The sequence below is a fragment of the Odocoileus virginianus genome, chromosome 22 (assembly GCF_023699985.2).
Source record: "Odocoileus virginianus isolate 20LAN1187 ecotype Illinois chromosome 22, Ovbor_1.2, whole genome shotgun sequence".
Taxonomy (NCBI): Eukaryota; Metazoa; Chordata; class Mammalia; order Artiodactyla; family Cervidae; genus Odocoileus; species Odocoileus virginianus.
The window spans coordinates 27,371,453-27,395,109 of NC_069695.1; the positions used below are offsets into that span (position 1 = coordinate 27,371,453).

General features: G+C 36.4%; 1 protein-coding gene across 4 annotated transcripts in view; it reads left to right on the forward strand.

The window, feature by feature from the left end:
* TAF4B (TATA-box binding protein associated factor 4b) overlaps nucleotides 1-23,657 on the forward strand; it is a 120,447-nt gene that overhangs the window by 89,849 nt on the left and 6,941 nt on the right. For 3 of the 4 annotated variants that reach the window (XM_070452770.1, XM_070452767.1, XM_070452769.1), the window contains one exon: nucleotides 1,406-1,516. In XM_070452770.1, the coding sequence (XP_070308871.1) occupies nucleotides 1,406-1,516 (111 nt within the window). Of the gene's footprint in view, nucleotides 1-1,405; nucleotides 1,517-5,383; nucleotides 5,679-23,657 lie in introns of those variants that run through there. The other variant, XM_020905339.2, reaches the window with a different exon arrangement.

Here is a 23,657-nt window from a genome sequence, read left to right on the forward strand (position 1 = left end):
TTTTAAAAAAAGAATACCATTTGACACTTGCCTTGGTGAAGTGATGCAGTGTTTCATACATTTATTTCTCAATTTTAGTATATTAAATTTATCTACCTTAACAGGACATCTTTGATAGATCCTGTGTACAGCTTAGTGCCCAAATATCAAGAAATTATATCTTGTAGATTTCATCATTCTGGTTTAAGCATAGTGATAACAGTACACCAAAACAATACTGACTCACTTTCAATCTTTGACATGAAGATAAATATAGAGTAAATCCATAAAAAATGTGATATATTGAAAAGCTTTTATGGCTCTGACTTCCGTTTTTATCACTTCTTATTTGTGTGACCTTTATGATGTTTTCCCAACGTCTTTAAAGCCCCACTGTCTCCCTTAGTTGAAAAAAAAAGTACATGTATACTTTTCATGTTATTATAACTATATACCTTTCAGTGTGATTTTAAGAGTTAAATGAATTAATTTTAAGGAAGTGCTTTGTAAATCATATAGAACTGTTTCCTGTAATACATAAAAACTCTGTTTTTAAGTACAGTTGACCTTTGAACAACACAGATTTGAACTGTGTGTGTTCACTTACATGTATATTTTTTTCACTGAATACCTAGTACGACATGACTTTCAGTTTGTTGAATTAAGGGATATGTAGATATGCAGAAACCTCTATAAGTTATATGTAAATTTAATTATGTGTTATGTATTAGCTGCTCAGTCATGTCCAACTCTTTGCGACCCCATAGACTGTATCCTGCCAGACTCCTCTGTCCATGGAATTCTCCAGGCAAGAATACTGGAGTGGGGAGCCATTCCCTTCTCCAGGGGGTCTTCCTGACCCAGAGTTTGAACCCGGGTCTCCTGCATTGCAGGCAGATTCTTTAATTTAGTTATATGTTAGTTATAAGGTATATGGAAGACCAACTATAAGTTAATGGTGAATTTTCTACTGCATAGATAGTCAGCACCTCTAGCCTCACATTCATTGTTCAAGGGTCAGCTGTAATTTGCTTTTAATCTGAAAAATTTGACTATAGTTTGGCTGCTTTCACTCCAATTTCCGGTTCAGCTTATTCTTCAGGTATTTCTTATCTGTGGTTAAACTTAAGGAGAGGTTAAGCTCTAGATGTCTTTCTTCTGTTCTATTCTATACTTCTTCCTTACCTAAATTCTGCCTCTTCTATTTAGAGATTCAGGACTGAGTTTATCAGAGGAAAGGAATCAGAATATGATGTATACTTGGCTGTTAGGGAAATCTGTTATTTATTTTGATCTGATATTTATTTTGCACTGTCACATACTTGGGAAAGAACAGAGAAGTGGGCTTAGTGGTCAGTTTCTTTACCCTCTCTGAGCATGGCTGTGTGTAAACACCGATTTTTTTTTTTTTAATTCTGTCTTCTAGTTACAACAGCTGGAGCTCGCGCAGATACAGCAGAGAGATGCTAATCTCACAGCTCTTGCAGCTATTGGACCAAGGAAGAAGAGACCACTAGAGTCTGGGTCTGGAAGTGAGGTATGGAAACAATGTTTGTCCTTTTATTTATCATGTCAAAAAAGCAGGCCTAAAGGAAACAGAGAATGCAGATAATTTACTCTACCTTTCACACTATTGCTGCCAAACGCTTGTTAAAGCTCTCCTTTGCCTATTTTATAAAATCTTAATTTTTGCTTGTTCTAAAAAATATATATTACCTTGAACTTTCCTCCAGTTTGCTACTTGTTTTATACTTCTTCCCATCCCCCACCACTGGTCATACTGAGTTTGACTATCTCAGTTTTTTCCTGTACATTCTTTCAGGCAGTTTTATATAATTTTCTCCTCTCTGGGTGTCTAAATCCAGCTCATCTGTTAAGATCAAGTCTGCCCTCTTTTTTCCACCATGACCTTGATTCTGCATACCCACGCTAACTTCTCTTTTTTTCGGCATGTAATGTGTTTGCATGGCAATAACCGTTCTCTGCTCCTCACATGAGTATTTTCTCTTTGGTGAGATTATGAATTTCTTGAGCAAGACTGTAATCCTTTCCTTTGAATCTCCCACAGGACCAGGTACATATTCATATATATTCAATAAATATCTTTAATTGATTGATTAACACCAAGAAAGAATCTTACATCTTTAGAGCAATTATTCTAGATGAATTAATCTATAATGCTAGATTTTCAGATTGGTCATTGGGGCTAAGATACAAAAGTCAGAAAGAGCCCTGAGTTAGGTCAGTAATAAAGAAACTGTGGCTCCTCTGTTCTGCTCTATAAAACTTAAATGTGCTTTGGGACAAGCTCTTCCCAGCACTGACCCTAAACATTAACAGTTCCTAATGAATGATAGTCATCTCTATAGAGGAAGGATTTTAAAAATCTAGTTCTTTTTATTAATAAAAATGTAATGGATATAATACATTCACATGCCAAAAAAGTCATAATATAAAAATGTTTGAAAAGATGAGTTTCCTCCTCCCAGATTTCTAGTCCCCCATCCCCTGCCCAACCAGATGTAACCACCGTTCAGATTCTGACATATCCTTCTAGAATTTATTATGAATATGAACGTGTATCTATTGTTCTGCTCTTGATACTTTTCCCCTTTTCCATAATCTCTCTCATATAATTTACCTCAGTGTTTTTTAAAGGTATGTTACATCACTGTGTTTAGATAAACAATTATTCAGCCAATTCTCTAATGGAAATTTAGGTTGTTTCTGGATGCTTCTGTTACCTCAGAGTGTCCTTATGCTTCCACTGTTGTGCTTGTTCAGTGTATCTATAAGCTGAATTCACACTTGATCTTAGCCAAAAGGCCGAGAAGCGATTATAAGCTGAATTCAAAAAAATGAAATTCCTGGGTTAAAGAGTGTTCATGATAGGAACAACTTTGGAAAAATTCAAACATATTCAAAGATAGAGTAATATAATGAATCCCCTACATACTTAGCATCCTGATGCAACTACTATCATTTTATGCCAAATTTTGTTTTATTTATATCTGCACCAACTTTCTCAGGTAAGTTTTTTACTCCTCGGGTTATTTTCAACACAAACCTAGACTCAGTATCATTTTACCTATAAATTATTTGTTGCTTTTCATTTTTGATAAATATTTTTAAATTGCCCCTGAATGATTTGTACCAGGTTTTGCGTCCACTCGTGCCTGTTTTTCCACACAGTCATTAACCCGGGGGACTATCTTTTCCATCTGATGACTGGAAGTACAATTTTTAATAGTGTTTAAATTCCAAGTGAAATTGAGCAGTTTTTTCATGTGTATATTGACACTTTCAATTTATTTTCTCCCACTCCACATCCCCTTTCTCTTTTCTTTCAGTTTGTCTGGGCTTTATTCATATGAAAGTTTGTATTTTGTTAAATTTAAAAAAAGAAATCAGTCATTTTCTTTTGTCCTTCTTGGATTCCATTGTGTTTGGAAAGCCCTTTCTTAATGATTAGACTTACGAATTAGTACTTTTATCATTTCAGCTTTAAAGTATAAATCTCTGATTCATTCAGAATTTGTTCAGAATAATAGGTGAGATCTGCATTTAGCGTTACTCCCTTTCTCCCTCCTCATTCTCCAGACGAGCAGATTGTCCCAACACTGTTTCCTCAATAATTCTTTCCCCACCGATTTGTTGTGCCACCTTTATCACAAACAGGTTTGTGTCGAATACAAATTCCTGTATGTATTTGAGTCTGACCCAGTGCTGTCTAATAGAACTTCCTGTAATGAACACATATGGAGTTTTGAGCTGCCCTCAACAGCTATATAACAGCTGTTGAGCAGTTGAACTGTGGCTACTGTGATTGAGGAAATGAAATTTTAACTTTAAAAAGTTTATGTAAATTTTAATAGGCACACGTGACTAGTAGCTGCATATAAGTGCATGGGGCCAGTCTACTGTTTATAGGTTATTTATATCTGTTTATGATTATTTATGTATTGCTGCCGAATCTTTTTTCTTAACCATTTCAACCATTTTTAAGTGCACAGATCAATGGTGTTAAGCATATTCACATTGCTGGGCCCCACTCCCCCAGAACTTTTTCATCTCGCAAAACTGAAACTCTATACCCATTAAACAACTCCCCATCTTCCCCTTTCCCAGCCCACTGGTAAGCAACACTCTGCTTTGATTCTATGAATTTGACTACTTAGAGTCCTCATGTAAGTGGAATGAATCATACAGTATTTGTCTTTTTGTGACCTTGAGGTTCCAAATCTTAGTATATTTTTAAAATATGGTAAAACTAGTCCAGTAGAAATTTTTATGTTTCTACTTCTCTACCACAGGATGACCCACTGTCCTTTATTATTGGTCTATTTGTATATAAATGTGTGCAAATATTTTATTAAAAGTGAGGCATGCTGTTTCATCATTAAGCACATTCCTATAAATATGGCCTTGCTAGCATACTTTTTGGCAGGAACAGTTTGTAAATTTGTTCATCCACATAGTTATTCTTTATAATATCATAACTCCTTTGAGAAAGATACAGGAATGTCTGAGTTCCTGCCCTACTTTTTGATTAATTTTTTCAAAGCTTCACTTTTATGTGTCATTTTAGTTTGTCACAAATCTCAGAAACATTAAAGGTTCCCTGGTTTCTAATAATCAGAGATTGTAAAGTACTTTTCATTTATTGTATGTTTGAATCTGAGAAAGTCTATAGGTTGTGGGGGCAGAAATGAAATGTACTATTAATATTCAAAATGGTGATTTTTTAAAAAAATCAGTTTCTATCAGTATTAAAATGGAAATTTATTTAATTTTTATTTGTTTAGTGGAAATTTAAATTAAATTTAAAAATTTAATTTAATTTTTAAATTTCAGAACAGATATATGTTCTAACTTGGCTATAAATATACTGAAGTGTTTGTCTGCTTGGTGCTTCTTCAGGTTTGAGAATTTAGGCACATATATTTTCCCTTTTATTCCTGTATTTTTAACTTAGATTGTTGTTAGACTTTTTCTGAATTATAAACAGACAGTACTTTAAGTAATACAACCTGAATTGAAAATGTCCATTTCTTTATTGAGTTGGTGACAGTACAATCCTTATTTTGAAATTAGCTGAAAACTACTTTTTTGTGTTGATTTGTATTCATGATTTCTAACTTTAAAGGCAATTTTCTTTGAAAAATGGGAAACTGGAGAGAACGCTCCTATATGCTCTTTTCAGTGTTTACATAAACTGCTGATTGATTTGCCCCCCCCCAGTCACTTAAATTGCATGAATCAGGATTGTTAAAAACCCTTTAACAATTTGATTTTTTTTATTCTCACAAATAACACAAAATTGATATTTGAAAACCATTTATATTTTTATTATTCTGTACCTAAAAATTGAGGGTCTACTTATTGTCTGCCTCTTTCTTTATAGATGGAAACCTGAAATGTTACCTGTTTGGTCTGAATTTGCTGGAATAAGCATAAAATCCCAGAGGGGAATGAGGAAGAGTCTTGCTCTTTGAGCAGTAAATCCTTGGTTCAAATGCAGGTTTTTCTAGTACCTAGGGGGAGAGCTTTCAGTTTGGAACACTGCATACAGTGGTGGCGATTTTTAAAAATATAAATTTCAGAAAATTAAACTTAGAACATTGAGCATTCATAGCTTATCCTTTTTGCTGATAACAAATCAACAAAAATAAATTTGAAGAAATTTGTTTTAGACCTTCTTCCTTTAGTATTTTTTTCTGTTATGCAAAACTCCCTCTTATCCTTCAAAAATCTTTCTAGTTGTACAATTTATATATTAAACTATCCTCTATGTAGATTTACATTTAATATTCTCAGAAGTCTTGTTAGAGTTGAATAGCATCAGCCACTGTCTCCGGGTGTTACTCTGGCAAAAAGCAACAAGTACCAATTATCATTTAGAATCAATTATTTATTCCGTAAGCCTGTTGAGTCTAAGGGAGGGGGACTGTTAGAATTTACTACTTTGGAGTATTTAATTTCTCCTTAATCTACTTCTGTACATTGAAGTTATATATAAGAATATAAGTGTATGAAATCAGTTCTTAGATTAACATAGACTGTACAGATACCTCTGCGGTAATCTAGAACCTACTTAAAGATTTAGAACATTTGCATGTGTGTTTTTTGTATGTATATTGCTTAGGGGATGTCTTTGGAATGTTAAGTCGTGAATAACTTCACTTTCTCCATTAATTTTAGGTCCTTGGATTAGAAAGAATCTCTCTTCTGGATTAGTAATACTTTTTAAAAAATAATTTATTTATTTATATTAATTGGAGGCTAATTACTTAACAATATGTGGTGGTTTTTGCCATATACTGACATGAATCAGCCATGGGTGTACATGTATCCCCCATCCCGAACCCTCCTCCCACTTCCCTCTCCATCCCATCCCTCTGGGTTGTCCCAGTGCTCTGGCTTTGAGTGCCCTGTTTCATGCATTGAACTTGGACTGGTCATCTATTTCACATATGGTAATAGAAATGTTTCAGTGCTATTCTCTCAAATCATCCCACCCTTGCCTTCTCCAAACAGAGCCCAAAAGTCTGTTCTTTATATCTGTGTCTCTTTTGCTGTCTTGCATATAGGGTCATCATTACCATCTCTCTAAATTCCATATATAGGTGTCAATATACTGTATTGGTATTTTTCTTGCTGACTACTTCACTCTGTATAGTAGGCTCCAGTTTCATTTACCTCATTAGAACTGATTCAAATGCTTTCTTTTTAATAGCTGAGTAATACTCCATTGTGTATATGTACCATACCTTTCTTATCCATTCGTCTGCCGATGGACATCTAGGTTGCTTCCATGTCCTAGCTATTGTAAACAGTGCTGCAGTGAATATTGGGGTACACGTGTCTCTTTCAGTTCTGGTTTCCTCGGTGTGTATACCCAACAGTGGGATTGCTGGGTTGTATGGCAGTTCTATTTCCAGTTTTTCAAGGAATCTCCACACTGTTCTCCATAGTGGTTGTACTAGTTTGCATTCCCACCAACAGTGTAAGAGGGTTCCCTTTTCTCCACACCCTCTCCAGCATTTATTGCTTGTAGACTTTTGGATAGCAGCCATTCTGACCAGCGTGAGATGGTTCTTCACTGTGGTTTTGATTTGCATTTCTCTGATAATGAGTGATGTTAAGTATCTTTTCATATGTTTGTTAGCCATTTGTATGTCTTCTTTGGAGAAATGTCTGTTTAGTTCTTTGGCCTATTTTTTGATTGGGTCATTTATTTTTCTGGTATTGAGCTAAACAAGCTGCTCATATATTTTTGAGATTAATTCTTTGTCAGTTGCTTCATTTGCTATTATTTTTTTCCCATTCCGAAGGCTGTCTTTTCACCTTGCTTATAGTTTCCTTCATTGTGTGAAAGCTTTTAGGTTTAATTAGGTCCTATTTGTGTATTTTTGCTTTTATTTCTATTACTCTGGGAGGTGGGTCATAGACGATCTCACTGTAATGTCAGAAAGTGTTTTGCCTATGTTTTCCTCTAGGAGTTTTATAGTTTCTGGTCTTAAGTTTAGATCTTTAATCCATTTTGAGTTTATTTTTGTGTATGGTGTTAGAAAGTGTTCTAGTCTCCTTCTTTTACAGGTGGTTGACCAGTTTTCCCAGCACCACTTATTAAAGAGACTATCTTTTCTCTATTGTATATTCTTGCCTCCTTTGTCAAAGATAAGGTGTCCATAAGTGCGTGGATTTATCTCTGGGCTTTCTGTTTTGTTCCATTGATCTTTATCTCTGTCTTTGTGCCAGGACCATACTTTCTTGATGATCGTAGCTTTGTAGTGTAGTCTGAAGTCCGGCAGGTTGATTCCTCCAGTTCCATTCTTCTTTCTCAAGATTACTTTGGCTATTCGAGGTTTTTTGTATTTCCATACAAATTGTGAACTTATTTGTTCTAGTTCTCTGAAAAATACCGTTGGGAGCTTGATAGGGATTGCATTGAATCTGTAGATTACTTTGGGTAGTATACTCATTTTCACTATATTGATTCTTCCAATCCATGAACATGGTATATTTCTCCATCTATTTGTGGCATCTTTGATTTCTTTCATCAGTGTTTTATAGTTTTCTATATATAGGCCTTTTGTTTCTTTCAGTAGATTTATTCCTAAGTATTTTATTCTTTTCATCGCAATGGCGAATGGGATTGTTTCCTTAATCTTGCTTTCTCTTTTCTCATTGTTAGTGTATAGGAATGCAAGGCATTTCTGTGTGTAAATTTTACAACCTGCAACTTTACTGTATTCATTAATTAGCTCTAGTAATTTTCTGGTGGTGTCTTTAGGGTTTTCTATGTAGAGGATCATGTCATCTGCAAACAAGAAGAGTTGTACTTCTTCTTTTACAGTCTGGATTCCTTTCATTTCTTTTTCTTCTTGATTGCTATGGCTAAAACTACCAAAACTATGTTGAATACTAGTGGTGAGAGTGGGCACCCTTGTCTTGTTCCTGATTTTAGGGGAAATGCTTTCAATTTTTCACCATTGAGGGTAATGTTTGCTATGGATTTATCATATATGGCTTTTATTATATTGAAGTAAGTTCCTTCTATGCCTGCTTTATGGAGAGTTTTTATCATAAATGGGTGTTGAATTTTGTCAAAGGCTTGCTCTGCATCTATTGAGATACTCATATGACTTTTATCTTTCAATTTGTTAATGTGGTATATGTATCACATTGATTGCTTTGCAAATCTTGAAGAATCCTTGCATCCCTGGGATTAAGCCCACTTGGTCATGATGTATGATCTTTTTAATATGTTGTTGGATTCTGTTTGCTAGAATTTTGTTGAGGATTTTTGCATCTGTGTTCATCAGTGATATTGGCCTGTAGTTTTCTTTTTTTGTGGCATCTTTGTCTGGTTTTGGGATTAGGTTGATGGGGGCCTCATAAATGAGTTTGGGAGTTTACCTTGTGCAATTTTTTGGAAGAGTTTGAGTAGGATAGGTGTTAGCTCTTTAAATTGTTTGGTCTAATTCACCTGTGAAGCCATCTGGTCCTGGGCTTTTGTTTGTTGGAAGATTTTTGATTACAGTTTGAATTTCCTTGCTTGTGTTAGGTCTGTTTTCTCTTTCTTCCTGGTTCAGTTTTAGAAGGTTATACTTTTCTAAGAATTCGTCCATTTCTTCCAAGTTGTCCATTCTAGTGGCATATAGTTGCTTATGATCCTTTCTATTTCTGTGTTGTCCATTGTGATTTCTCCATTTTCATTTCTAATTTTGTTGATTTGATTCTTCTCCCTTTTTTTCTTGATGAGTATGGCTAATGGTTTGTCTATTTTATCTTCTCAAAGAACCAGCTTTAAGTTTTGTTGGTTTTTGCTTTAGTCTCCTTTGTTTCTTTTTCATTTATTTCTGCTCTAATTTTTATGATTTCTTTCCTTCTACTAACCCTCAGTTCAACCCTGGGGTTCTTCATTTCTTCTTTTTCTAGTTACTTTAGGTGTGAAGTTAGCTTATTTATTTGATTTTTCTCTTGTTTCTTGAGGTAAGCTTGTATGCTATGAACCTTCCCCTTAGCACTGCTTTTACTGAATCCCATAGGTTTTCATTTTCATTTGTTTCTATGCGTATTTGGATTTCCTTTTTGACTTCTTCCTTGATTTGTCAATTAGCAATACTTTCAAATAGTTTACCTAACTTACTAATGATCCAGCCATCATAACTATTTATTTTGTTGAAAATAAAGATAGATTTTATTTTGACCTTATAACATTGGCTTGAAAATGCTGGTATTTCTTTTAAGATTAAGTGGTTACAGTGTCAGATCAACTACATGGTGCTTATAGTATTTATATGCCTAGTCTGTGTTGCTTTAAAGAGTGTTCATTTGCTAAACAAAGCAATTATTGCCACATAGATCAGTATATACTCTTTCTGTCTAGAAACTGGTTAGAGTACTGCCCTGTAAAATTGTGAAGATTTTAGGGGAAGAGAAGGGACTTTTTTGAAACTTTGCTTGGCAATAAATTTTATTGAATCAGAATTGCTTTCAGACAAATATATTTTTTTCCACAGTTGAATCTAATTCAGAAATGAATGTCAGAGAATGATAACAGTTTTGCTATTTCTCCCAGCTATTAAAGATACATCCCTAAAATTCATTTCTTCTTTATTGTACTTTTTAAGTGTGTGTACCTTCAAAATAAGGCATTTAATTTAAGCAGACTTGTAACTATTATTAAACCAAGGATTCTGTAAATATTATTAGCAAAGCAAATTTTATTTGGACAGAACTATAAAATGATTCTACAGCAGAACTGTAAATCTATATGCTTAACTGTTTATTGGTTAATGGTGTCTTTGTAACATTAATAATAGAAATCATCACATTACAGTATTTTGTGAGTAGACTTATGGGGAAAGAAGGTGAAAAGGGATCATTTTAGAATAGTATGTTGACAATACTATAAAGCAATTATGCTTCAATTAAAAATAAATAAATAAAAAAGTTAAAAGGGAAAAAGAAATAGGTATTGAATTCCACTGGCAAGAATATTTCATGCCATAGCTTACAGAAGTGTGATTTCTGAGAAAGTTATAATTAATTTTTATGTGTATTTAGAGATGAACTTTTGAAAAAATCCTATACCTCAAATAGTGTTTCATTACAGTTTGCTACAGATATTATTAGAACTTTTTTGTACAGAACTTGAGAGTCTTGTGATAGTATCTATTGTAGTACCCTGCCTTTCTCTTTAGCTCCAATTTGATGTCCAAAGTATTAGAGTACTTTGATTTGAGGGGGAACAGGGTATGGAGAAGGAAGGGAATTTTCAGAAGACTGTGGGCAAACAGCAATGAAATAACTCAGGGTAAAGAAATAAATAATGGTGTAAAAGAAACAAAAGTGCTTTAAGAATCTTTCCCGTATGTTTTATTTTAGCCTGTGTCTGGGTGCCCTAAACAAAGAGTGGCCCTACTCTGCTAGAAGCCCTAGTCCTCTGAAGGGCAATGTACATTATTAGGGCCTGGGCTGTTTTAAGTAAAGATATCTCAGGGCTTGAAAATTCACCTGTGTTTATTTTTTTGGCACCTGGTATAAAATTTTAAAAATCAAGTGGGAAATAAAGCTTTTTTAAGAAAAGAAACTGAAATTGTTTGAAGAAAAATCACAGTGTACTATGAAGCAGGGCTGAAGCAATGTAACAAGTAATAAAATGCCTTGTTTTGAAAAGAATGTTCTAGAGCTGTTACATTATAAGTATGTGACAAGGTTTGAGATAACTCCGAAGAAATAATTTGCATTAATTTCATAAATTTATATTAAGTGCTTACTATTTTGAAATTTTCATTCTTATGAAAAATAAAAGTAATTATAGTCACTTCATAGATAGCCTGAAATCACTTGGGCATTCTACTAATTTGAATATACCTGAGAAAAAATGTACCCGAATCATAGTGGCACAAACATTTGCCTTTCCTCGTGATTTAATATTAAATCCTCAGTGTCTTGAGCTTCCCAGGTGGCTCAGTGGAATAGAATCCACCTGCCAGTGTAGGAAAGGCAGGTTCAATCCCTGGGTCGGGAAGATCCCCTGGAGAAAGAAATAGCAACCAACTCCAGTATTCTTGCCTGGACAGTCCCATAGACAGAGGAGCCTGGCGGGCTATAGTCCATGGAATTGGAAAGAGTAACATGACTTAGCAACACTAAATAACAACACCTCAATGTCTTAGGATGCCTGCACCTATTCAGTAAAAGAATAGCTTAGTGGAGTCCAAGAACTATCTCCAAGATTCTGAAGAAATCTGTGTTGTGGGTAGCCATTTTCTTCCCTCCATGCTAATCCTAACAACAGTATTTCCTGTCCCTCTCCCATTATTTCTGTTCTTTGCTGATATGCGCCTTCAAGGAAGTGAAAATTAGCTAGTTAAGTGCCAGGTAATGATGTACCTGATTTTTTAAAACAAGGACTCTGCAGCAAATTCCTGCTCATAGCCATAAATGAAGTCTGGGAAAGGTGGGACATCCTGGAAAGGCAGTGATGGTACTTACTGGAAGGTGTTCTGTCCAAGAACAAATAAACTTTGGTGGTTTGTGTGTGTCTTGTCAGATGAGAGGAAACATCAGGAGGCAGAGTGAGATGGGTTCCATTGCTTTGTCTTCTTCAGAGAAGATGGTTAGGGAATTTCTGGGTTTTATTACTAATTATCCTAATTATTACTTTTTCAAGAATCATTCCAGGGTCTTCCCTGGTAATCCAGTAGCTAAGACTCCAAGCTTCTAGTGCAGGTGGCTTGGGTTCAATCTCTGGTGAGGGAACTAAATCCCACATGTCACAACTAAGACCTGGCATAGCTAAGTAAATAAATAAAAATTTTTTAAATAAAAGAATCATTTCAACACGGGGCAAACTAGGGCTTCCAAAGCACTCTGTGGTCTCAAACACAGAGTGCCCCACTAATTTCTTTGTACCTGTCAGAAAATATTATTTTGTTCTCATTTCTTGACTTTTCTTCTCAATTCCCACCCACTTTTTTTTTATAAGGATAGTTATATAGAATTATTAAAACCAAAGCTCTTTGGAATATAATATTAGATAGATTTCAGTGGAAACTTTCTTCCATTGTTTAAACTAGTATGAGTTTACTTAGGTATGTAATCTCTTAAGATCCTTTCCAGGACCTACAAGTTTCTTATGAAATGAAGAGGACACAATTTCTACAAGAGTACAATCAAAAGGTAGATTATTGATTGAGGGGGTAAGAAAGAGGTCTCCTGTGTCTGCTAGAGTAAATAGCTTTTTATTTGGGAGAAGGAGTGTTAACTCTGATCATGTTGAAAAATGTCAAAATTATATAAAAGAGTATTAAAAACAACTCTTACGTTTCCTGGGTTACCCTTTACAGAAATATCCATACATATATTAGGTTAAACCCTATGAACTTGCCATTTTCATAGATGAAAATCTATCAGGTATTGGCAACTCCATACCTATGATCAAATATATATATATATATGTGTGTGTGTGTATATGTATACACACAATTGCATATTAATAACTATAGTTTACCTTTATCAGGCACTTAGAATGTATTACTTTTGTTAGTTTTGTTAACTCCTCTACTATTGTTTTCTCTAAATGAAAAAATTGAGGTGTAAGGAAGATGACTTTTCCAGAGTTCCACAGTTATTAAGTGGAGAACCCCAGATACATATCAAAGAATTTGATGTTTGTCTGTGCTCTTAACCACTATAATGGAATCATCCTAAAAGTACTGTTTTACAACTTGTGGAACAGTGTATATTGGACATTTTCCTATACTGGCTACATACTTTTGTGCCATAGTTCTGTAATCCACTGATAGGCATTTAAAATATTTTCATTTGGTTATTTTAAATAGTTAGCATTCTCTGTCATCATGTACCCATTTATTTTGCAGACTTGATTTCTAGAAGTGGGACTTCTGGGTCAAAGGATATTCACATCTTAAATTTTAGTAGTATTTCCGTGTTACTTTCCAAGAAGTTTATGCCAGTTTCTACCACTGCGTGAATGCCTATTTTCCCATTCCTTTGTTAGTAACAGATGTGATCAGACATTTCAAAATGTTCCAGTTTCTACAACATTTCGTTTATTATATCTATACCATTTCTCTCTACCCTCTTCAAAGGTTGAGGTTCTATTTATGAATGGAACATGGTGCAGGAATGTGAACAACTTCCAAGATAGCCTATAAGGAGAATACTTGGGTTTTAAATTTTTATTTAAGCATTAAAAATTATTTATGGACAATTTTTTTCATACCTTAGAAATGGGTGTATTTTGTTTTTGTTTTTGTGTGTGTGTGTGTGCTTGTCTGCTGATGTATTCTTAACAACTGGAACAATGCCTTGCACATACTAGCCAGTGAGTATCTTATTAAATAAATACATGAAACATGTTGTACCTTGCCGAGACAATCTTTCTTTTGATTTTGAAATTTTGTATTAAATTTGTTAAGCTTTGTCTGTTTTCTTCCTTAGCATTGCTAACTATTTATTGGATCTCTGGTCATTCCCATATTCATTAGCTGAGTTGGTAAAGAATCTGCCTGCAATGCAGGAGACCCTGGTTTGATTCCTGGGTTGGGAAGATTCACTGGAGAAGGGAAAGGCTACCCACTTCAGTGTTCTGCCCTAGAGAATTCCATGGACTGTATGGTCCATGGGGTCTCAAAGAGTCAGATACGACTGAGCAACTTTTCACTTTCACTTTGTCTATATTCTTCCTTAGCATTGCTAACTAGTTATTTATTGGATCTGTGATCATTTCCATATTTATTCTCTAGTGTCATGTTTTTATCTTTCCTTAACTTTCTGTACAACTTGGTACAACTTTCTGTACAACTTCTCAAGCCTATTTTCTCCAACCATAATTCAGATTTCTATAGTAGTGGTTTGATTCCTTTCTATTTTTTTTTCCATTTATATTAGTTGGAGGCTAATTACTTTACAACATTGCAGTGGTTTTTGTCATACATTGAAATGAATTAGCCATGGATTTACATGTATTCCCCATCCCGGTCCCCCCTCCCACCTCCCTCTCCACCCCATCCCTCTGGATCTTCCCAGTGCACCAGGCCTGAGCACTTGTCTCATGCATCCAACCTGGGCTGGTGATCTGTTTCACCCTAGATAATATACATGTTTCAATGCTGTTCTCTTGAAACATCCCACCCTCGCCTTCTCCCACAGAGTCCACAAGTCTGTTCTATACATCTGAGTCTCTTTTTCTTTTTTTGCATATAGAGTTATCGTTACCATCTTTCTAAATTCCATATATATGTGTTAGTATACTGTAATGGTCTTTATCTTTCTGGCTTACTTCGCTCTGTATAATGGGCTCCAGTTTCACCCATCTCATTAGAACTGACTCAAATGAATTCTTTTTAATGGCTGAGTAATATGCCATGGTGTGTATGTACCACAGCTTCCTTATCCATTCGTCTGCTGATGGGCATCTAGGTTGCTTCCATGTCCTGGCTATTATAAACAGTGCTGCGATGAACATTGGGGTGCACGTGTCTCTTTCGGATCTGGTTTCCTCAGTGTGTATGCCTAGAAGTGGTATTGCTGGGTCATATGGCAGATCTATTTCCAGCTTTTTAAGAAATCTCCACACTGTTTTCCATAGTGGCTGTACTAATTTGCATTTTCTGCAATTTTCTGGAAGAGTTTGAGTAAGATAGGTGTTAGCTCTTCCCTAAATTTTTGGTAGAATTCAGCTGTGAAGCCATCTGGTCCTGGGCTTTTGTTTGCTGGAAGATTTCTGATTACAGTTTCGGTTTCCTTGCTTGTGATGGGTTTGTTAAGATCTTCTATTTCTTCCTGATTCAGTTTTGGAAAGTTATACTTCTCTAAGAACTTGTCCATTTCTTCCAAGTTGTCCATTTTATTGGCATAGAGCTGCTGGTAGTAGTCTCTTATGATCCTTTGTATTTCAGTGTTGTCTGTTGTGATCTCTCCATTTTCGTTTCTAATTTTGTTAATTTGGTTCTTCTCCCTTTGTTTCTTAATGAGTCTTGCTAATGGTTTGTCAATTTTGTTTATTTTTTCAAAAAACCAGCTTTTAGCTTTGTTGATTTTTGCTATGGTCTCTTTAGTTTCTTTTGCATTTATTTCTGCCCTAATTTTTAAGATTTCTTTCCTTCTTCTAACCCTGGGGTTCTTCATTTCTTCCTTCTCTAGTTGCTTTAGGTGTAGAGTTAGGTTATTTATTTGACTTTTTTCTTGTTTCTTGAGGTAGGCCTGTAATGCTATGAATCTTCCCCTTAGCACTGCTTTTACAGTGTCCCATAGGTTTTGGGTTGTTGTGTTTTCATTTTCATTCATTTCTATGCATATTTTGATTTCTTTTTTTATTTCTTCTATGATTTGTTGGTTATTCAGAAGCGTGTTGTTTAGCCTCCATATGTTTGAATTTTTAATAATTTTTTTCCTGTATTTGAGATCTAATCTTACTGCACTGTGGTCAGAAAAGATGACTGGAATGATTTCAATTTTTTTGAATTTACCAAGACTAGATTTATGGCCCAGGATGTGATCTATTCTGGAGAAGGTTCCGTGTGCACTTGAGAAAAAGGTGAAGTTGATTGTTTTGGGGTGAAACGTCCTATAGGTGTCAATAAGGTCTAGCTGGTCCATTGTGTCCTTTAAAGTTTGTGTTTCCTTGTTCATTTTCTGTTTAGTTGATCTATCCATAATTGTGAGTGGGGTATTAAAGTCTCCTACTATTATTGTGTTACTATTAATTTCCTCTTTCATACTCGTTAGTGTTTGCCTTACATATTGTGGTGCTCCTATGTTGGGTGCATATATATTTATAATTGTTATATCTTCTTCTTGGATTGATCCTTTGATCATTATGTAGTGTCCATCTTTGTCTCTTTTCACAGCCTTTATTTGAAAGTCTATTTTATCTGATATGAGTATTGCGACTCCTGCTTTCTTTTGGTCTCCGTTTGCGTGGAATATTTTTTTCCAGCCCTTCACTTTTAGTCTGTATCTGTCCCTTGATTTGAGGTGGGTCTCTTGTAGACAGCATATATAGGGGTCTTGCTTTTGTATCCATTCAGCCAGCCTTTGTCTTTTGGTTGGGGCATTCAACCCATTTACATTTAAGGTAATTATTGATAGGTATGGTCCCATTGCCATTTATTTTGTTGTTTGGGGTTCACGTTTACACCACCTTTCTGTGTTTCCTGTCTAGAGAAGATCCTTTAGTATTTGTTGAAGAGCTGGTTTGGTGGTGCTGAATTCTCTCAGCTTTTGCTTGTCTGTAAAGCTTTTAAGTTCTCCTTCATATCTGAATGAGATCCTTGCTGGGTAGAGTAATCTAGGTTGTAGGTTATTCTCTTTCATTACTTTAAGTATGTCCTGCCATTCCCTTCTGGCCTGAAGGGTTTCTATTGATAGATCAGCTGTTATCCTTATGGGAATCCCTTTGTGTGTTATTTGTTGTTTTTCCCTTGCTGCTTTTAATATTTGTTCTTTGTGTTTGATCTTTGTTAATTTGATTAATATGTGTCTTGGGGTGTTTCGCCTTGGGTTTATCCTGTTTGGGACCCTCTGGGTTTCTTGGACTTGGGTGGCTACTTCCTTCCCCATTTTAGGGAAGTTTTCAGCTATTATCTCCTTGAGTAACTTCTCATGGCCTTTCTTTTTGTCTTCTTCATCTGGGACTCCTATGATTCGAATGTTGGGGCGTTTCACATTGTCCCAGAGGTCCCTGAGGTTGTCCTCATTTCTTTTGATTCTTTTTTCTTTTTTCCTCTCTGCTTCATTTATTTCCACCATTTTATCTTCTAACTCACTTATCCTATCTTCTGTCTCTGTTATTCTACTCATGGTTCCCTCCAGAGTGTTTTTGATCTCATTTACTTCATTATTAATTTTTAATTGACTTTTTTTTTATTTCTTCTAGGTCCTTGTTAAACCTTTCTTGCATCTTCTCAATCTTTGTCTCCAGGCTATTTATTTGTAACTCCATTTTGTTTTCAAGATTTTGGATCATTTTTATTATCATTATTCTAAATTCTTTTTCAGGTAGATTCCCTATTTCCTCCTCTTTTGTTTGACTTGGTGGGCTTTTTTCATGTTCCTTTACCTGTTGGGTATTTCTCTGCCTTTTCATCTTGTTTAGATTGCTGTGTCTGGAGTGGGCTTTCTATATTCTTGTGGTCTGTGGTTCTTTTTATTGTGGAGGTTTCACCCAGTGGGTGGGCTTGGACAATTGGTTTGTCAAGGTTTCCTGGTTAGGGAAGCTTGTGTCAGCGTTCTGGTGCGTGGAATTGGATTTCTTCTCTCTGGAGTGCAGTGGAGTGTCCAGTAATGAGTTTTGCGATGGGTCTTTGTGTTAGGTATGACTTTGGACAGCCTGTATGTTGACACTCAGGTCTATGTTCCTGTGTTGCTAAAGAATTTGCGTGGTATGTCTTGTACTAGAGCTTATTGGCTCTTGGGTGGTGGCTGGTTTTAGTGTAGGTATGGAGGCTTTTGGATGGTCTCTTATTCCTTAATGTTCCGTGTAGTCAGGAGTTTTCTGGTTTTCTCAGGTTTTGGGCTTAAGTCTCCTGCCTCTGGATTTCAGTTTTATTCTTCCAATAGTCTCAAGACTTCTCCAACTATACAGCACTGATAATAAAACTTCTAGGTTAATGGTGAAAAGATTCTCCACTGTGAGAGACAACCAGAGAGATTCACAGAGTTACATGAAGAATAGGAGAGGGAGGAAGGAGATAGAGGTGGGCAGGAGGAGAAAAAGGGGACTCAAGAGGAGAGAGACAGATCTACACAGTTATCTGTTCCCAAAGTGTTCTCTGTAGCCCAGACACCCACAAAGATTCACAGAATTGGATTGGGAAGAGAAGGGGAAAGGAGGAAATAGAGGTGTTCTGAGGTAGAAAACAGAGAGTCAAAAGTGGGAGAGTAATCACCACACTCCTGAATAGAAATGGGAACTGAATATTGGATTCTTAAATGTCCAAAATTTACATCACATACTGAAAAGCAAAGATTAAAAATCTAGTGTAGAGGTTAGACTCTTTGAAATACAATATTTAAAAACAAAAACACACCAAAAAATTAGAAATGTATATGAAGTTTGGTTTAAAAATAGGGTTTCTCTCTCTCTCTTTTTTTTTTTTTTTTGGCAAGGTTATAGTGAAATGAAAATGAAAATTAAGGAATAATAGAGGAGTATTAGAGGACTTTAAAAGGAAATAGAAAAACAAGAAAAAGAAAAAAAATTTTTTTTCCTAATTAAAAAAATCATATAAATATATGAAAATGAAAGTTGAGGAGTAATGGGGGAGTAATAGGGAATTTTAAAAGAAAATAAAAGAGAAAAAATAAAAAATAAAAAAAAAGGAAAGAAAAAATAAATTTTTTTTTAATAAATAAAAAAAAAATACATATATATCTAGGAATTCCTCTGGAGTTGTTGCGGTCAGTGTAGGTTCAGCTCAATTTCAGATAGCTCCTCTTTCCAGCTTACACTTCTAGATATCTATAGGCCCCTTCCGGTGTAGTCGGTGTTACCTTCAGGGATTTTAATCTGTTGCACCGGTCCTTTCTGAAGCGGTTCCCTTTGTTTATTTTGGCTTCTCTTCGGTGTCTAATTTCCACCCTGACACAGGCGGGCGGAGGTGATCTCTTATTTAGGTTCGCTAGTTCAGTTTAGTCCTGCTACGGGGAGGGCGGGTCGCTGCAGACATACCGCTCCGTGTGGCTAGCACTCACCGGCCACACTGGGTTTGCCCCGCTCACGGGTGTCAGTGCTTTCCCCATCTACACTGCTCAGGCTCCCGGCTGCTCTATATGGAGCGGGCCCTGCGTTGAGTGCGGTTCCAGTTTTCTGGTACTCCACAAAAGCGCGGATTCGGTTGCGCCTGCGTTTTGTGCCTTTCCTGGCCTGAGCGGCCCAGGCAGCCAGAGGCTTGGGCGCACTCTCTCCGGGTACGGCGCGCTTTTCCCCTCCGCGACCCCAGCGCGCGCCGCCAGTCGGGTCTCAGGAAGTCTTTAGATAGGAACCGGGGGCCTGTTTGCAGTGTGGGAGGGGGTGGCTTCTCAGGGGCTGAGTTTGCCCTTTTCCCCTCCCCCCTGCCTCCTACCTCCAGCGGGGATGGGCCGGCTCTTCTCTGGAGTTTCTCAGTCCCTTTGTTTTGCGAACCGCCGGCAATGTGTTTGGGCCGGTTAATTTTGTCCCTTGCTATCCCACAGTTTAAAAAAGCTCCCTCCGATTGCTCTCAGGGTCTTCTGGCCGGTCCTTACCCTAAGCAATGCCGCCCGCTCCTCTCCATTCCGCCCCCACTTGTTGCTGGCGGTTGCGGGCGTCTGGGGTACTTTTCTGCTGGGAGTTGCTTTTAGGCACGTAATCTGTGGGCCTTGTTTAATTTTTCCTCCCAGTTAGATTGCCAAAAACTTCCCCCAGTCCCTCCAGTGCGAGGGTTTCCTGGTGATTGGAAACTTCCTCTATTAAGACTCCCTTCCTGGGACGGGTCTCCATCCGTAGCTCTTTTGTCTCCCTTTTTTATTTTGTCCTACCTCCCTTTGAAGACAATGGGCTGCTTTTCTGGGCGCCTGATGTCCTCTGCTAGCGATCAGAAGTTGTTTTGTGAAATTTGCTCCGCGTTCAAATGTTCTTTCGATGAATTTGTAGGGGAGAAAGTGGTCTCCCCGTCCTATTCCTCCGCCATCTTGGCTCCTCCCCCGAAATGGGTGTATTTTGAAACAGACAACCAAGTTGAATTCTTAAGGGTATTTGAATGATCAATCTTACATAGATGTTATTTTGTTTACCGTATTTACTAGTTTTCATGATTTGAGGGTCTAAGATTATAATTGAAATATTTAGCATGAAATGATTGGGGGAACACAGCAGTTTAAAATCTACTAGGGAACAAACAGAATTAGATATTTCAACAGATTTGTTTCTATAAATATCATGGAGATACATTAAAATTGAGAGCATGTATCATTTTAGATAAAGAAGTAGTTTTTTATATTTTGAGGTATATTTTTTCACATTTAATTTTGTTCACACTTTCATTAACAAATCTGCCTCTCTTTCATAAATGACTTAAACATAAATCTGAATTTTAGTTGGATCTTTAAAATTTTCCAGAGATTCAAAGGCTGACTCTTTGTCAGCTATCTTCAGGGACTGCCTGTGAAATAAGTTGAATTGCACATTACAGGTTTATCTTTCATCCTTCCCAAATCCCCTTTAAATGATAATAAAGGAGAGAAAATGACATAAAAACACAAGAATAAAGAAAAGAGAAAACAGCAATACAAGTACTTACTTAGTTAAAATAACACTAAATTTCTCTTTGAAATATTCCTAAATAAAATGTTCAGATTTTCAATTAATGTTGTCAGTTAAAACCCAGGTTTTCATGGAAAACAGTGTATCTGCCTTTAAGTATTGCAGCAGTACCTAGTTAGAGTATGTCCTTAAACCCTGTTTATGCAGTTTCTACTAAGAATTGTAGACAGTTTTGAAAACAGTGAATATAAGTTGTTATTGAAATGTTTACCACACCTTGTTTGTTTATCAGACTGTGCCAGCTGTTAGTATCTTTCTTTGAGATAATTCGCAGACCACACCCACACTTCTTGTGCTGAGTGTTGCATGCCTATCGTTCTCCGTCCTTTCACTTGCGGCCTGCCCGTGTCTGCGTTTGAGCTGGTGTCTGGGCCCCGTCCCTCCAGTCGCGGGCTCTGCCTCCCCGTGGCCTTTCGGTCACGTCCTCTGTCCACGGGGCTCTCCAGGCAAGGGTGCTCGGGCAGGCTGCTCTGCCCTCCCCCAGGGGATCTTCTCAGGGAGCAGACCTGCATCCTTCGTCTCCTGCATTGGCAGCAGGGTTCTTTACCACCAGTGCCACCTAGAGTAGCATGTAGTTGAGTTTTGGATTTGTATCCAGTATGAAAATTTATTTGGACAGTTGAGTTCATTTACATTTAATGCAATTATTACCATGATTGGACTTGAGTCTGCCATTTTGCTGATTTGTTTGTCCTTGTTTTTGTTGTTGTTATTGTTTCTCCTTTCTTTTCATCTTTTGAGTCAATCAAGTAGTGTTTTAGTAACCATTCTATATCCTCTTTTAACTTTTTAACTATACCTCTTTTTTTTTTTATGGTTGCTATACAGATCTGTCTAAAGGTACAGTATGTATTGTTAACTGCTTACACTCAATTTTGAATTAATGCCACTTCACATACCATGTAAAAACCTTTTAACTATAGAATTTCATTATATAAATCCCTCCCATCCTTTGTGTTATTTGTCTTCACCTGTTTTACTTCTGCATGTTTTAACTTCCATAGTACATTGTTATTACTTCGTCATATATCTCTTAAAGAACTTATGAAAATAAAAACAGCTTTTTAACATTTATCATTTCTAGTGCTCTTTCATTTTCCCTGTAAATTCATATTTCTTTCTAGTATCATTTTCCATCAGTTTATATGCAATTCATCAACTCTAGAATTAGCACAGTTTCAATTAAACAAAGCTGCTATTAATACATTTAAATATACTGGTAAACCTAACCTTGCTTGTGAGGCACAACAATCCTTACAGATACTGTAGCATTTTTTTTTTTAAACATTTACAATCCTGAAAGGATAAAATTAAAGCTGGCTCTGAAAGAAAAATCTTTTACTGGCAATCCTTTAAAGAAATTCTTATAGAATAATAGATAAAACTTGTTTCTAGACGTAGTTTACTTGAGTTTTTGGAGGACTTTGTAAGTGTCTTAATTAAAGGTTAAAGAAAATAACCAGAGTATGAAGAGGAAAATCCTACTGATACAGGCTTATCAGCTTGCAGTAAGTTACTGCTTTTCAGAATTGACATTTATTTGGTTACTTGGTGTTCTTGTGTGTTGTATTACTTGGTGGGTTGAAGACTTGCTGACTGTTTGGAGAAAGTGACAGAAAGTAGCCTTTTGAGTAAATACCATCTGGTGGCAGCTTGGTAGGGATGAATAATGTAGAAGAACAAGTCAGCAAAAGACTTTACCTTTCAGCTCTTCTCCCAGATTTATTTGGCTTCAAGGTAAGAATAGCAGCAGGATCTTGATTTAAAAGCCTGTAGTATGGCTCATTTTCACTGTTTTGGTCATTCACATAACTGATATTATTGAGTCATACTTTGTGCAGAAGTGTACAACATGTAGATTGGATAGCAGTAAGTGCCATATATATAAAATATTCACAAGTCCAAAATCCTTCCTTTTCAGTGAGTGGGCAAGTTATTAGAGAGGTAGTTGGGTTGCATTGAACACATATGATGGTAAAGTAGAGAGCACTGAAGTCCACGGGAGATGCCCCTCATCTCAGCCAGGGCTAAGTGTGTTTGTAACATTGAAAAAACATGTTACCTGGGTTGAGTCTTGAAGAAGTTAGTCAGGTGCTGTGATTCAAGGGTAGGACAGAGATTGGAGAAGGAATCCCAGGAGGAGAGAAGTAACTCTCTCGAACAAACTGGAAAACACATTCTATGGCATGATCAATAGTTTGAGTAGTAAGAAGGAAATGAGAGATGAAAATGTGGAGAGAAGCTTTGGCGTGCTCATGGTTGACTGTGTCATGGTTAGATACTTGGACTTGGTCCTGGAGAAGATTTTTAGCCACTGGAGCATTTTAAATAGGAAAATGGTATTACCAGATTACTCATTTGAGAAAGATCATTCTCACTGTAGTGTGAACACTATTGATACTGAAAACAGGAAGATTTCTTAGCAGGCTGATGAAGTAATCTCAGGCATGGAGGTGAAAAATGTAGAAAGATGTGGATTATTTGGAAACTATTAAGGAGGTAGAACTAATAAGAAATGATAGTTGGGATATAGAAGGTAGGTTTGAGGGTGACACCCAGTTTTCTGGCTTAGGCATTGGAGGTGGTTTTATCATTCCTTTAAGAGAAGAGGAAAACAGGAGAAGTAATGACTTAGAGCTGTCTTCCCCAGCCTCTGGTAAAGAATCCACCTACCAATTCAGGAAACACAGGTTTGATCCCTGGGTTGGGAATATCCCCTCGAGAAGGAAATGGCAACATACTCACGTATTCTTGCCTGGGAAATCCCACGGACAGAGGAGCCTAGCAGGCTACTTGCAAGAGTCTGACACAACTGAGTGACTAAACAACAACAAAAATGACTTGCCGAATTCTT